At 33.8% G+C, this 13,400-nt stretch overlaps 1 protein-coding gene across 1 annotated transcript; it reads left to right on the forward strand.

Moving 5' to 3' along the window:
• Positions 1 to 381: 381 nt before the first annotated feature.
• Positions 382 to 13,200, forward strand: LOC108647613 (receptor-type tyrosine-protein phosphatase eta). Its single transcript, XM_031902728.1, has 6 exons — positions 382 to 505; positions 750 to 1,007; positions 4,781 to 5,038; positions 9,313 to 9,570; positions 11,839 to 12,096; positions 12,860 to 13,200. Exons 1-6 carry the CDS (start codon positions 502 to 504, stop codon positions 13,198 to 13,200), a joined length of 1,377 nt encoding a protein of 458 aa, XP_031758588.1. The 5' UTR covers positions 382 to 501.
• Positions 13,201 to 13,400: the final 200 nt, after the last annotated feature.

Here is a 13,400-nt window from a genome sequence, read left to right on the forward strand (position 1 = left end):
TGGGTAAGCAGCTCTACTGTAAATATAATCTAAGTAAAAGATTAATAACTACGTTGTTAAGAGATACAGGGGTGTCTTTTTTTGAATACGTGGATAATGTTACAAGAAAGTCAAGCTATCACAAAGACTTCTCTAGCTATAGATTCCACTTTACACTTTATGGAACCCTCCATAATTGAACAGTTTCAAAACAAAGTTTTTACTGGATCGTGTTGTTATATTAACACTATTTTTATTTTCTTTTAAGTGCCTGGAGGAATCAAGAACTTGACAATTGTTTGTGTCACTGAGCATGCCGTTTCTCTAAGCTGGCAACCACCTGATGGAAACTTTAGCTCGTACATTTTTAGGATTGAGCAATTTCCAACTTTCAACAGTATCTTAAATGTAGAGAATGTAACAACTGACAATCTGACACCTGGAAATTTTTATACATTTTATATTTCTGCTGTTGTTGGTGACTCTTTTGTAGAGGGTTACCGCACAGCTATATCTACCTACATGGGTAAGCGCTTCTACAATATATGCTATCTCTATAAAAGTTTAACAACTACATTTATAATACATGCATGCATATATTTTGTGAATGCATGGACAATTTTGCAAGATATTTGAAGCCACAATGAAGTCATCTGTATCTGTACCCAACACTTTATACTTTCTAGAACTTTACCTGAATGAAGGCTTACAAAGCAAAGTTAATACTGGATCCTGTTATTATATTAATACTATATTTATATTCTTTTAAGTGCCTGGAGGAATCAAGAACTTGACCATTGTATGTGTCACTGAGCATGCCGTTTCTCTAAGCTGGCTACCACCTGAAGGAAACTTTAGCTCGTACATTTTTAGGATTGAGCAATTTCCAACTTTCAACAGTATCTTAAATATAGAGAATGTAACAACTGACAATCTGACACCTGGAAATCTTTATACATTTTATATTTCTGCTGTTGTTGGTGACTCTTTTGTAGAGGGGAAAAGCTCCACTATATCTACCTACATGGGTAAGCACCTCTACAATAAATGTAATCTAACTAAAAGATAAATAATTTTAAGAATAATATATACAAGTATATTTTTGCCAATGCATCATTGAAGAGTGTAATGTCTCTGATTCAAAAGATTGCATTTGTTTGCCCTTTTTACTTGAACAAAGTTTTAATTTTATCTAATAATTGAACTGCAGAAAAATATTTTAGTCATCTCCCTCTGAAGTCAGAAATGTGATATCACTAATGTATTAAACTGGAGTAAAGTACTTGTAACAAAACAACGATAAAGGCATAAAATGAGAGGGATACCCACCTGCAGTTGTATAGTTGTTACTTCTCTACAGCTTCCAAAATTATGTACCAAAGTTCTAGCTTCAACAACATTTAAGTAGAGTATTCTGTATAATATGTACTAACAACTAAAATCAGGACTCAAAACAAGAATATGAAGAATATAATTCTTGGTTCCCCAATTTGCCTAAAACGACATTGACCAGCTTCCTCTGACAAGCTCATGTTACCAATGCTTTTCCCCACAAAGTAACACCTTGATTTGTTATAAGAAGTGGAATTGATAAAGGAACCTTTGCTCTCTGTTTGGCTAAACTTACAGGATTTTACAAATTATTTGAAACTATCCTCAAGTCAAATCTACCTATACCCTTCTGCTTTATATTTTTTTGGAACTCTACAGAATTGAAGATTGACAAAGAAAAAAAAAACATGATGACTGAAACCCTTGGTTATATTAACACCATATTTATTTTCTTTCAAGTGCCCGGAAGAATCAAGAACTTGACAATTCTTTGTGTCACTGAGCATGCCGTTTCTCTAAGCTGGCAACCACCTGAAGGAAACTTTAGCTCGTACATTTTTAGGATTGAGCAATTTCCAACTTTCAACAGTATCTTAAATGTAGAGAATGTAACAACTGACAATCTGACACCTGGAAATTTTTATACATTCTATATTTCTGCTGTTGTTGGTGACTCTTTTGTAGAGGGTTACCGCACAGCCATATCTACCTACATGGGTAAGCAGCTCTACTGTAAATATAATCTAAGTAAAATATTAATAACTACATTGTTAAGAGATACAGGGGTGTCTTTTTTTGAATACGTGGATAATGTTACAAGAAAGTCAAGCTATCACAAAGACTTCTCTAGCTGTGGATTCCACTTTACACTTTATGGAACCCTCCATAATTGAACAGTTTCAAAACAAAGTTTTTACTGGATCGTGTTATTATATTAACACTATATTTATTTTCTTTTAAGTGCCTGGAGGAATCAAGAACTTGACAATTGTTTGTGTCACTGAGCATGCCGTTTCTCTAAGCTGGCAACCACCTGAAGGAAACTTTAGCTCGTACATTTTTAGGATTAAGCAATTTCCAACTTTCAACAGTATCTTAAATGTAGAGAATGTAACAACTGACAATCTGACACCTGGAAATTTTTATACATTTTATATTTCTGCTGTTGTTGGTGACTCTTTTGTAGAGGGTTACCGCACAGCCATATCTACCTACATGGGTAAGCAGCTCTACTGTAAATATAATCTAAGTAAAAGATTAATAACTACGTTGTTAAGAGATACAGGGGTGTCTTTTTTTGAATACGTGGATAATGTTACAAGAGAGTCAAGCTATCACAAAGACTTCTCTAGCTATAGATTCCACTTTACACTTTATGGAACCCTCCATAATTGAACAGTTTCAAAACAAAGTTTTTACTGGATCGTGTTATTATATTAACACTATATTTAATTTCTTTTAAGTGCCTGGAGGAATCAAGAACTTGACAATTGTTTGTGTCACTGAGCATGCTGTTTCTCTAAGCTGGCAACCACCTGAAGGAAACTTTAGCTCGTACATTTTTAGGATTGAGCAATTTCCAACTTTCAACAGTATCTTAAATGTAGAGAATGTAACAACTGACAATCTGACACCTGGAAATTTTTATACATTTTATATTTCTGCTGTTGTTGGTGACTCTTTTGTAGAGGGTTACCGCACAGCTATATCTACCTACATGGGTAAGCGCTTCTACAATATATGCTATCTCTATAAAAGTTTAACAACTACATTTATAATACATGCATGCATATATTTTGTGAATGCATGGACAATTTTGCAAGATATTTGAAGCCACAATGAAGTCATCTGTATCTGTACCCAACACTTTATACTTTCTAGAACTTTACCTGAATGAAGGCTTACAAAACAAAGTTAATACTGGACCTGTTATTATATTAATACTATATTTATATTCTTTTAAGTGCCTGGAGGAATCAAGAACTTGACAATTGTTTGTGTCACTGAGCATGCCGTTTCTCTAAGCTGGCAACCACCTGAAGGAAACTTTAGCTCGTACATTTTTAGGATTGAGCAATTTCCAACTTTCAACAGTATCTTAAATGTAGAGAATGTAACAACTGACAATCTGACACCTGGAAATTTTTATACATTCTATATTTCTGCTGTTGTTGGTGACTCTTTTGTAGAGGGTTACCGCACAGCTATATCTACCTACATGGGTAAGCGCTTCTACAATATATGCTATCTCTATAAAAGTTTAACAACTACATTTATAATACATGCATGCATATATTTTGTGAATGCATGGACAATTTTGCAAGATATTTGAAGCCACAATGAAGTCATCTGTATCTGTACCCAACACTTTATACTTTCTAGAACTTTACCTGAATGAAGGCTTACAAAACAAAGTTAATACTGGACCTGTTATTATATTAATACTATATTTATATTCTTTTAAGTGCCTGGAGGAATCAAGAACTTGACAATTGTTTGTGTCACTGAGCATGCCGTTTCTCTAAGCTGGCAACCACCTGAAGGAAACTTTAGCTCGTACATTTTTAGGATTGAGCAATTTCCAACTTTCAACAGTATCTTAAATGTAGAGAATGTAACAACTGACAATCTGACACCTGGAAATCTTTATACATTTTATATTTCTGCTGTTGTTGGTGACTCTTTTGTAGAGGGTTACCGCACAGCCATATCTACCTACATGGGTAAGCAGCTCTACTGTAAATATAATCTAAGTAAAAGATTAATAACTACGTTGTTAAGAGATACAGGGGTGTCTTTTTTTGAATACGTGGATAATGTTACAAGAAAGTCAAGCTATCACAAAGACTACTCTAGCTGTAGATTCCACTTTACACTTTATGGAACCCTCCATAATTGAACAGTTTCAAAACAAAGTTTTTACTGGATCGTGTTGTTATATTAACACTATATTTATTTTCTTTTAAGTGCCTGGAGGAATCAAGAACTTGACAATTGTTTGTGTCACTGAGCATGCCGTTTCTCTAAGCTGGCAACCACCTGATGGAAACTTTAGCTCGTACATTTTTAGGATTGAGCAATTTCCAACTTTCAACAGTATCTTAAATGTAGAGAATGTAACAACTGACAATCTGACACCTGGAAATTTTTATACATTTTATATTTCTGCTGTTGTTGGTGACTCTTTTGTAGAGGGTTACCGCACAGCTATATCTACCTACATGGGTAAGCGCTTCTACAATATATGCTATCTCTATAAAAGTTTAACAACTACATTTATAATACATGCATGCATATATTTTGTGAATGCATGGACAATTTTGCAAGATATTTGAAGCCACAATGAAGTCATCTGTATCTGTACCCAACACTTTATACTTTCTAGAACTTTACCTGAATGAAGGCTTACAAAACAAAGTTAATACTGGATCCTGTTATTATATTAATACTATATTTATATTCTTTTAAGTGCCTGGAGGAATCAAGAACTTGACCATTGTATGTGTCACTGAGCATACTGTTTCTCTAAGCTGGCAACCACCTGAAGGAAACTTTAGCTCATACATTTTTAGGATTGAGCAATTTCCAACTTTCAACAGTATCTTAAATGTAGAGAATGTAACAACTGACAATCTGACACCTGGAAATCTTTATACATTTTATATTTCTGCTGTTGTTGGTGACTCTTTTGTAGAGGGGAAAAGCTCCACTATATCTACCTACATGGGTAAGCACCTCTACAATAAATGTAATCTAACTAAAAGATAAATAATTTTAAGAATAATATATACAAGTATATTTTTGCCAATGCATCATTGAAGTGTGTGATGTCTCTGAATCAAAAGATTGCATTTGTTTGCCCTTTTTACTTGAATAAAGTTTTAATTTTATCTAATAATTGAACTGCAGAAAAATATTTTAGTCATCTCCCTCTGAAGTCAGAAATGTGATATCACTAATGTATTAAACTGGAGTAAAGTACTTGTAACAAAACAACAATAAAGGCATAAAATGAGAGGGATACCCACCTGCAGTTGTATAGTTGTTACTTCTCTACAGCTTCCAAAATTATGTACCAAAGTTCTAGCTTCAACAACATTTAACTAGAGTATTCTGTATAATATGTACTAACAACAAAAATCAGGACTCAAAACAAGAATATGAAGAATATAATTCTTGGTTCCCCAATTTGCCTAAAACGACATTGACCAGCTTCCTCTGACAAGCTCATGTTACCAATGCTTTTCCCCACAAAGTAACACCTTGATTTGTTATAAGAAGTGGAATTGATAAAGGAACCTTTGCTCTCTGTTTGGCTAAACTTACAGGATTTTACAAATTATTTGAAACTATCCTGAAGTCAAATCTACCTATACCCTTCTGCTTTATATTTTTTTGGAACTCTACAGAATTGAAGATTGACAAAGAAAAAAAAAACATGATGACTGAAACCCTTGGTTATATTAACACCATATTTATTTTCTTTCAAGTGCCCGGAAGAATCAAGAACTTGACAATTGTTTGTGTCACTGAGCATGCTGTTTCTCTAAGCTGGCAACCACCTGAAGGAAACTTTAGCTCGTACATTTTTAGGATTGAGCAATTTCCAACTTTCAACAGTATCTTAAATGTAGAGAATGTAACAACTGACAATCTGACACCTGGAAATTTTTATACATTTTATATTTCTGCTGTTGTTGGTGACTCTTTTGTAGAGGGTTACCGCACAGCCATATCTACCTACTTGGGTAAGCAGCTCTACTGTAAATATAATCTAAGTAAAAGATTAATAACTACGTTGTTAAGAGATAAGGGGTGTCTTTTTTTTGAATACGTGGATAATGTTACAAGAAAGTCAAGCTATCACAAAGACTTCTCTAGCTATAGATTCCACTTTACACTTTATGGAACCCGCCATAATTGAACAGTTTCAAAACAAAGTTTTTACTGGATCGTGTTATTATATTAACACTATATTTATTTTCTTTTAAGTGCCTGGAGGAATCAAGAACTTGACAATTGTTTGTGTCACTGAGCATGCCGTTTCTCTAAGCTGGCAACCACCTGAAGGAAACTTTAGCTCGTACATTTTTAGGATTGAGCAATTTCCAACTTTCAACAGTATCTTAAATGTAGAGAATGTAACAACTGACAATCTGACACCTGGAAATTTTTATACATTCTATATTTCTGCTGTTGTTGGTGACTCTTTTGTAGAGGGTTACCGCACAGCCATATCTACCTACATGGGTAAGCAGCTCTACTGTAAATATAATCTAAGTAAAATATTAATAACTACATTGTTAAGAGATACAGGGGTGTCTTTTTTTGAATACGTGGATAATGTTACAAGAAAGTCAAGCTATCACAAAGACTTCTCTAGCTGTGGATTCCACTTTACACTTTATGGAACCCTCCATAATTGAACAGTTTCAAAACAAAGTTTTTACTGGATCGTGTTATTATATTAACACTATATTTATTTTCTTTTAAGTGCCTGGAGGAATCAAGAACTTGACAATTGTTTGTGTCACTGAGCATGCTGTTTCTCTAAGCTGGCAACCACCTGAAGGAAACTTTAGCTCGTACATTTTTAGGATTGAGCAATTTCCAACTTTCAACAGTATCTTAAATGTAGAGAATGTAACAACTGACAATCTGACACCTGGAAATTTTTATACATTTTATATTTCTGCTGTTGTTGGTGACTCTTTTGTAGAGGGTTACCGCACAGCTATATCTACCTACATGGGTAAGCGCTTCTACAATATATGCTATCTCTATAAAAGTTTAACAACTACATTTATAATACATGCATGCATATATTTTGTGAATGCATGGACAATTTTGCAAGATATTTGAAGCCACAATGAAGTCATCTGTATCTGTACCCAACACTTTATACTTTCTAGAACTTTACCTGAATGAAGGCTTACAAAACAAAGTTAATACTGGACCTGTTATTATATTAATACTATATTTATATTCTTTTAAGTGCCTGGAGGAATCAAGAACTTGACAATTGTTTGTGTCACTGAGCATGCCGTTTCTCTAAGCTGGCAACCACCTGAAGGAAACTTTAGCTCGTACATTTTTAGGATTGAGCAATTTCCAACTTTCAACAGTATCTTAAATGTAGAGAATGTAACAACTGACAATCTGACACCTGGAAATTTTTATACATTCTATATTTCTGCTGTTGTTGGTGACTCTTTTGTAGAGGGTTACCGCACAGCTATATCTACCTACATGGGTAAGCGCTTCTACAATATATGCTATCTCTATAAAAGTTTAACAACTACATTTATAATACATGCATGCATATATTTTGTGAATGCATGGACAATTTTGCAAGATATTTGAAGCCACAATGAAGTCATCTGTATCTGTACCCAACACTTTATACTTTCTAGAACTTTACCTGAATGAAGGCTTACAAAACAAAGTTAATACTGGACCTGTTATTATATTAATACTATATTTATATTCTTTTAAGTGCCTGGAGGAATCAAGAACTTGACAATTGTTTGTGTCACTGAGCATGCCGTTTCTCTAAGCTGGCAACCACCTGAAGGAAACTTTAGCTCGTACATTTTTAGGATTGAGCAATTTCCAACTTTCAACAGTATCTTAAATGTAGAGAATGTAACAACTGACAATCTGACACCTGGAAATTTTTATACATTTTATATTTCTGCTGTTGTTGGTGACTCTTTTGTAGAGGGTTACCGCACAGCCATATCTACCTACATGGGTAAGCAGCTCTACTGTAAATATAATCTAAGTAAAATATTAATAACTACATTGTTAAGAGATACAGGGGTGTCTTTTTTTGAATACGTGGATAATGTTACAAGAAAGTCAAGCTATCACAAAGACTTCTCTAGCTGTAGATTCCACTTTACACTTTATGGAACCCTCCATAATTGAACAGTTTCAAAACAAAGTTTTTACTGGATCGTGTTATTATATTAACACTATATTTATTTTCTTTTAAGTGCCTGGAGGAATCAAGAACTTGACAATTGTTTGTGTCACTGAGCATGCCGTTTCTCTAAGCTGGCAACCACCTGAAGGAAACTTTAGCTCGTACATTTTTAGGATTGAGCAATTTCCAACTTTCAACAGTATCTTAAATGTAGAGAATGTAACAACTGACAATCTGACACCTGGAAATCTTTATACATTTTATATTTCTGCTGTTGTTGGTGACTCTTTTGTAGAGGGTTACCGCACAGCCATATCTACCTACATGGGTAAGCAGCTCTACTGTAAATATAATCTAAGTAAAAGATTAATAACTACGTTGTTAAGAGATACAGGGGTGTCTTTTTTGAATACGTGGATAATGTTACAAGAAAGTCAAGCTATCACAAAGACTACTCTAGCTGTAGATTCCACTTTACACTTTATGGAACCCTCCATAATTGAACAGTTTCAAAACAAAGTTTTTACTGGATCGTGTTGTTATATTAACACTATATTTATTTTCTTTTAAGTGCCTGGAGGAATCAAGAACTTGACAATTGTTTGTGTCACTGAGCATGCCGTTTCTCTAAGCTGGCAACCACCTGATGGAAACTTTAGCTCGTACATTTTTAGGATTGAGCAATTTCCAACTTTCAACAGTATCTTAAATGTAGAGAATGTAACAACTGACAATCTGACACCTGGAAATTTTTATACATTTTATATTTCTGCTGTTGTTGGTGACTCTTTTGTAGAGGGTTACCGCACAGCTATATCTACCTACATGGGTAAGCGCTTCTACAATATATGCTATCTCTATAAAAGTTTAACAACTACATTTATAATACATGCATGCATATATTTTGTGAATGCATGGACAATTTTGCAAGATATTTGAAGCCACAATGAAGTCATCTGTATCTGTACCCAACACTTTATACTTTCTAGAACTTTACCTGAATGAAGGCTTACAAAACAAAGTTAATACTGGATCCTGTTATTATATTAATACTATATTTATATTCTTTTAAGTGCCTGGAGGAATCAAGAACTTGACCATTGTATGTGTCACTGAGCATACTGTTTCTCTAAGCTGGCAACCACCTGAAGGAAACTTTAGCTCATACATTTTTAGGATTGAGCAATTTCCAACTTTCAACAGTATCTTAAATGTAGAGAATGTAACAACTGACAATCTGACACCTGGAAATCTTTATACATTTTATATTTCTGCTGTTGTTGGTGACTCTTTTGTAGAGGGGAAAAGCTCCACTATATCTACCTACATGGGTAAGCACCTCTACAATAAATGTAATCTAACTAAAAGATAAATAATTTTAAGAATAATATATACAAGTATATTTTTGCCAATGCATCATTGAAGTGTGTGATGTCTCTGAATCAAAAGATTGCATTTGTTTGCCCTTTTTACTTGAATAAAGTTTTAATTTTATCTAATAATTGAACTGCAGAAAAATATTTTAGTCATCTCCCTCTGAAGTCAGAAATGTGATATCACTAATGTATTAAACTGGAGTAAAGTACTTGTAACAAAACAACAATAAAGGCATAAAATGAGAGGGATACCCACCTGCAGTTGTATAGTTGTTACTTCTCTACAGCTTCCAAAATTATGTACCAAAGTTCTAGCTTCAACAACATTTAACTAGAGTATTCTGTATAATATGTACTAACAACAAAAATCAGGACTCAAAACAAGAATATGAAGAATATAATTCTTGGTTCCCCAATTTGCCTAAAACGACATTGACCAGCTTCCTCTGACAAGCTCATGTTACCAATGCTTTTCCCCACAAAGTAACACCTTGATTTGTTATAAGAAGTGGAATTGATAAAGGAACCTTTGCTCTCTGTTTGGCTAAACTTACAGGATTTTACAAATTATTTGAAACTATCCTGAAGTCAAATCTACCTATACCCTTCTGCTTTATATTTTTTTGGAACTCTACAGAATTGAAGATTGACAAAGAAAAAAAAAACATGATGACTGAAACCCTTGGTTATATTAACACCATATTTATTTTCTTTCAAGTGCCCGGAAGAATCAAGAACTTGACAATTGTTTGTGTCACTGAGCATGCTGTTTCTCTAAGCTGGCAACCACCTGAAGGAAACTTTAGCTCGTACATTTTTAGGATTGAGCAATTTCCAACTTTCAACAGTATCTTAAATGTAGAGAATGTAACAACTGACAATCTGACACCTGGAAATTTTTATACATTTTATATTTCTGCTGTTGTTGGTGACTCTTTTGTAGAGGGTTACCGCACAGCTATATCTACCTACATGGGTAAGCGCTTCTACAATATATGCTATCTCTATAAAAGTTTAACAACTACATTTATAATACATGCATGCATATATTTTGTGAATGCATGGACAATTTTGCAAGATATTTGAAGCCACAATGAAGTCATCTGTATCTGTACCCAACACTTTATACTTTCTAGAACTTTACCTGAATGAAGGCTTACAAAACAAAGTTAATACTGGACCTGTTATTATATTAATACTATATTTATATTCTTTTAAGTGCCTGGAGGAATCAAGAACTTGACAATTGTTTGTGTCACTGAGCATGCCGTTTCTCTAAGCTGGCAACCACCTGAAGGAAACTTTAGCTCGTACATTTTTAGGATTGAGCAATTTCCAACTTTCAACAGTATCTTAAATGTAGAAAATGTAACAACTGACAATCTGACACCTGGAAATTTTTATACATTTTATATTTCTGCTGTTGTTGGTGACTCTTTTGTAGAGGGTTACCGCACAGCCATATCTACCTACATGGGTAAGCAGCTCTACTGTAAATATAATCTAAGTAAAATATTAATAACTACGTTGTTAAGAGATACAGGGGTGTCTTTTTTTGAATACGTGGATAATGTTACAAGAAAGTCAAGCTATCACAAAGACTTCTCTAGCTGTGTATTCCACTTTACACTTTATGGAACCCTCCATAATTGAACAGTTTCAAAACAAAGTTTTTACTGGATCGTGTTATTATATTAACACTATATTTATTTTCTTTTAAGTGCCTGGAGGAATCAAGAACTTGACAATTGTTTGTGTCACTGAGCATGCCGTTTCTCTAAGCTGGCAACCACCTGATGGAAACTTTAGCTCGTACATTTTTAGGATTGAGCAATTTCCAACTTTCAACAGTATCTTAAATGTAGAGAATGTTAGAACTGACAATCTGACACCTGGAAATTTTTATACATTTTATATTTCTGCTGTTGTTGGTGACTCTTTTGTAGAGGGTTACCGCACAGCTATATCTACCTACATGGGTAAGCGCTTCTACAATATATGCTATCTCTATAAAAGTTTAACAACTACATTTATAATACATGCATGCATATATTTTGTGAATGCATGGACAATTTTGCAAGATATTTAAAGCCACAATGAAGTCATCTGTATCTGTACCCAACACTTTATACTTTCTAGAACTTTACCTGAATGAAGGCTTACAAAACAAAGTTAATACTGGATCCTGTTATTATATTAATACTATATTTATATTCTTTTAAGTGCCTGGAGGAATCAAGAACTTGACCATTGTATGTGTCACTGAGCATACTGTTTCTCTAAGCTGGCAACCACCTGAAGGAAACTTTAGCTCATACATTTTTAGGATTGAGCAATTTCCAACTTTCAACAGTATCTTAAATGTAGAGAATGTAACAACTGACAATCTGACACCTGGAAATCTTTATACATTTTATATTTCTGCTGTTGTTGGTGACTCTTTTGTAGAGGGGAAAAGCTCCACTATATCTACCTACATGGGTAAGCACCTCTACAATAAATGTAATCTAACTAAAAGATAAATAATTTTAAGAATAATATATACAAGTATATTTTTGCCAATGCATCATTGAAGTGTGTGATGTCTCTGAATCAAAAGATTGCATTTGTTTGCCCTTTTTACTTGAATAAAGTTTTAATTTTATCTAATAATTGAACTGCAGAAAAATATTTTAGTCATCTCCCTCTGAAGTCAGAAATGTGATATCACTAATGTATTAAACTGGAGTAAAGTACTTGTAACAAAACAACGATAAAGGCATAAAATGAGAGGGATACCCACCTGCAGTTGTATAGTTGTTACTTCTCTACAGCTTCCAAAATTATGTACCAAAGTTCTAGCTTCAACAACATTTAACTAGAGTATTCTGTATAATATGTACTAACAACAAAAATCAGGACTCAAAACAAGAATATGAAGAATATAATTCTTGGTTCCCCAATTTGCCTAAAACGACATTGACCAGCTTCCTCTGACAAGCTCATGTTACCAATGGTTTTCCCCACAAAGAAACACCTTGATTTGTTATAAGAAGTGGAATTGATAAAGGAACCTTTGCTCTCTGTTTGGCTAAACTTACAGGATTTTACAAATTATTTGAAACTATCCTGAAGTCAAATCTACCTATACCCTTCTGCTTTATATTTTTTTGGAACTCTACAGAATTGAAGATTGACAAAGAAAAAAAAAACATGATGACTGAAACCCTTGGTTATATTAACACCATATTTATTTTCTTTCAAGTGCCCGGAAGAATCAGGAACTTGACAATTGTTTGTGTCACTGAGCATGCTGTTTCTCTAAGCTGGCAACCACCTGAAGGAAACTTTAGCTCGTACATTTTTAGGATTGAGCAATTTCCAACTTTCAACAGTATCTTAAATGTAGAGAATGTAACAACTGACAATCTGACACCTGGAAATTTTTATACATTTTATATTTCTGCTGTTGTTGGTGACTCTTTTGTAGAGGGTTACCGCACAGCCATATCTACCTACTTGGGTAAGCAGCTCTACTGTAAATATAATCTAAGTAAAAGATTAATAACTACGTTGTTAAGAGATACAGGGGTGTCTTTTTTTTGAATACGTGGATAATGTTACAAGAAAGTCAAGCTATCACAAAGACTTCTCTAGCTGTAGATTCCACTTAATACTTTATGGAACCCTCCATAATTGAACAGTTTCAAAACAAAGTTTTTACTGGATCGTGTTATTATATTAACACTATATTTATTTTCTTTTAAGTGCCTGGAGGAATCAAGAACTTGACAATTGTTTGTGTC

The sequence above is a fragment of the Xenopus tropicalis genome, chromosome 5 (assembly GCF_000004195.4).
Source record: "Xenopus tropicalis strain Nigerian chromosome 5, UCB_Xtro_10.0, whole genome shotgun sequence".
In the NCBI taxonomy this organism is placed as follows: Eukaryota; Metazoa; Chordata; class Amphibia; order Anura; family Pipidae; genus Xenopus; species Xenopus tropicalis.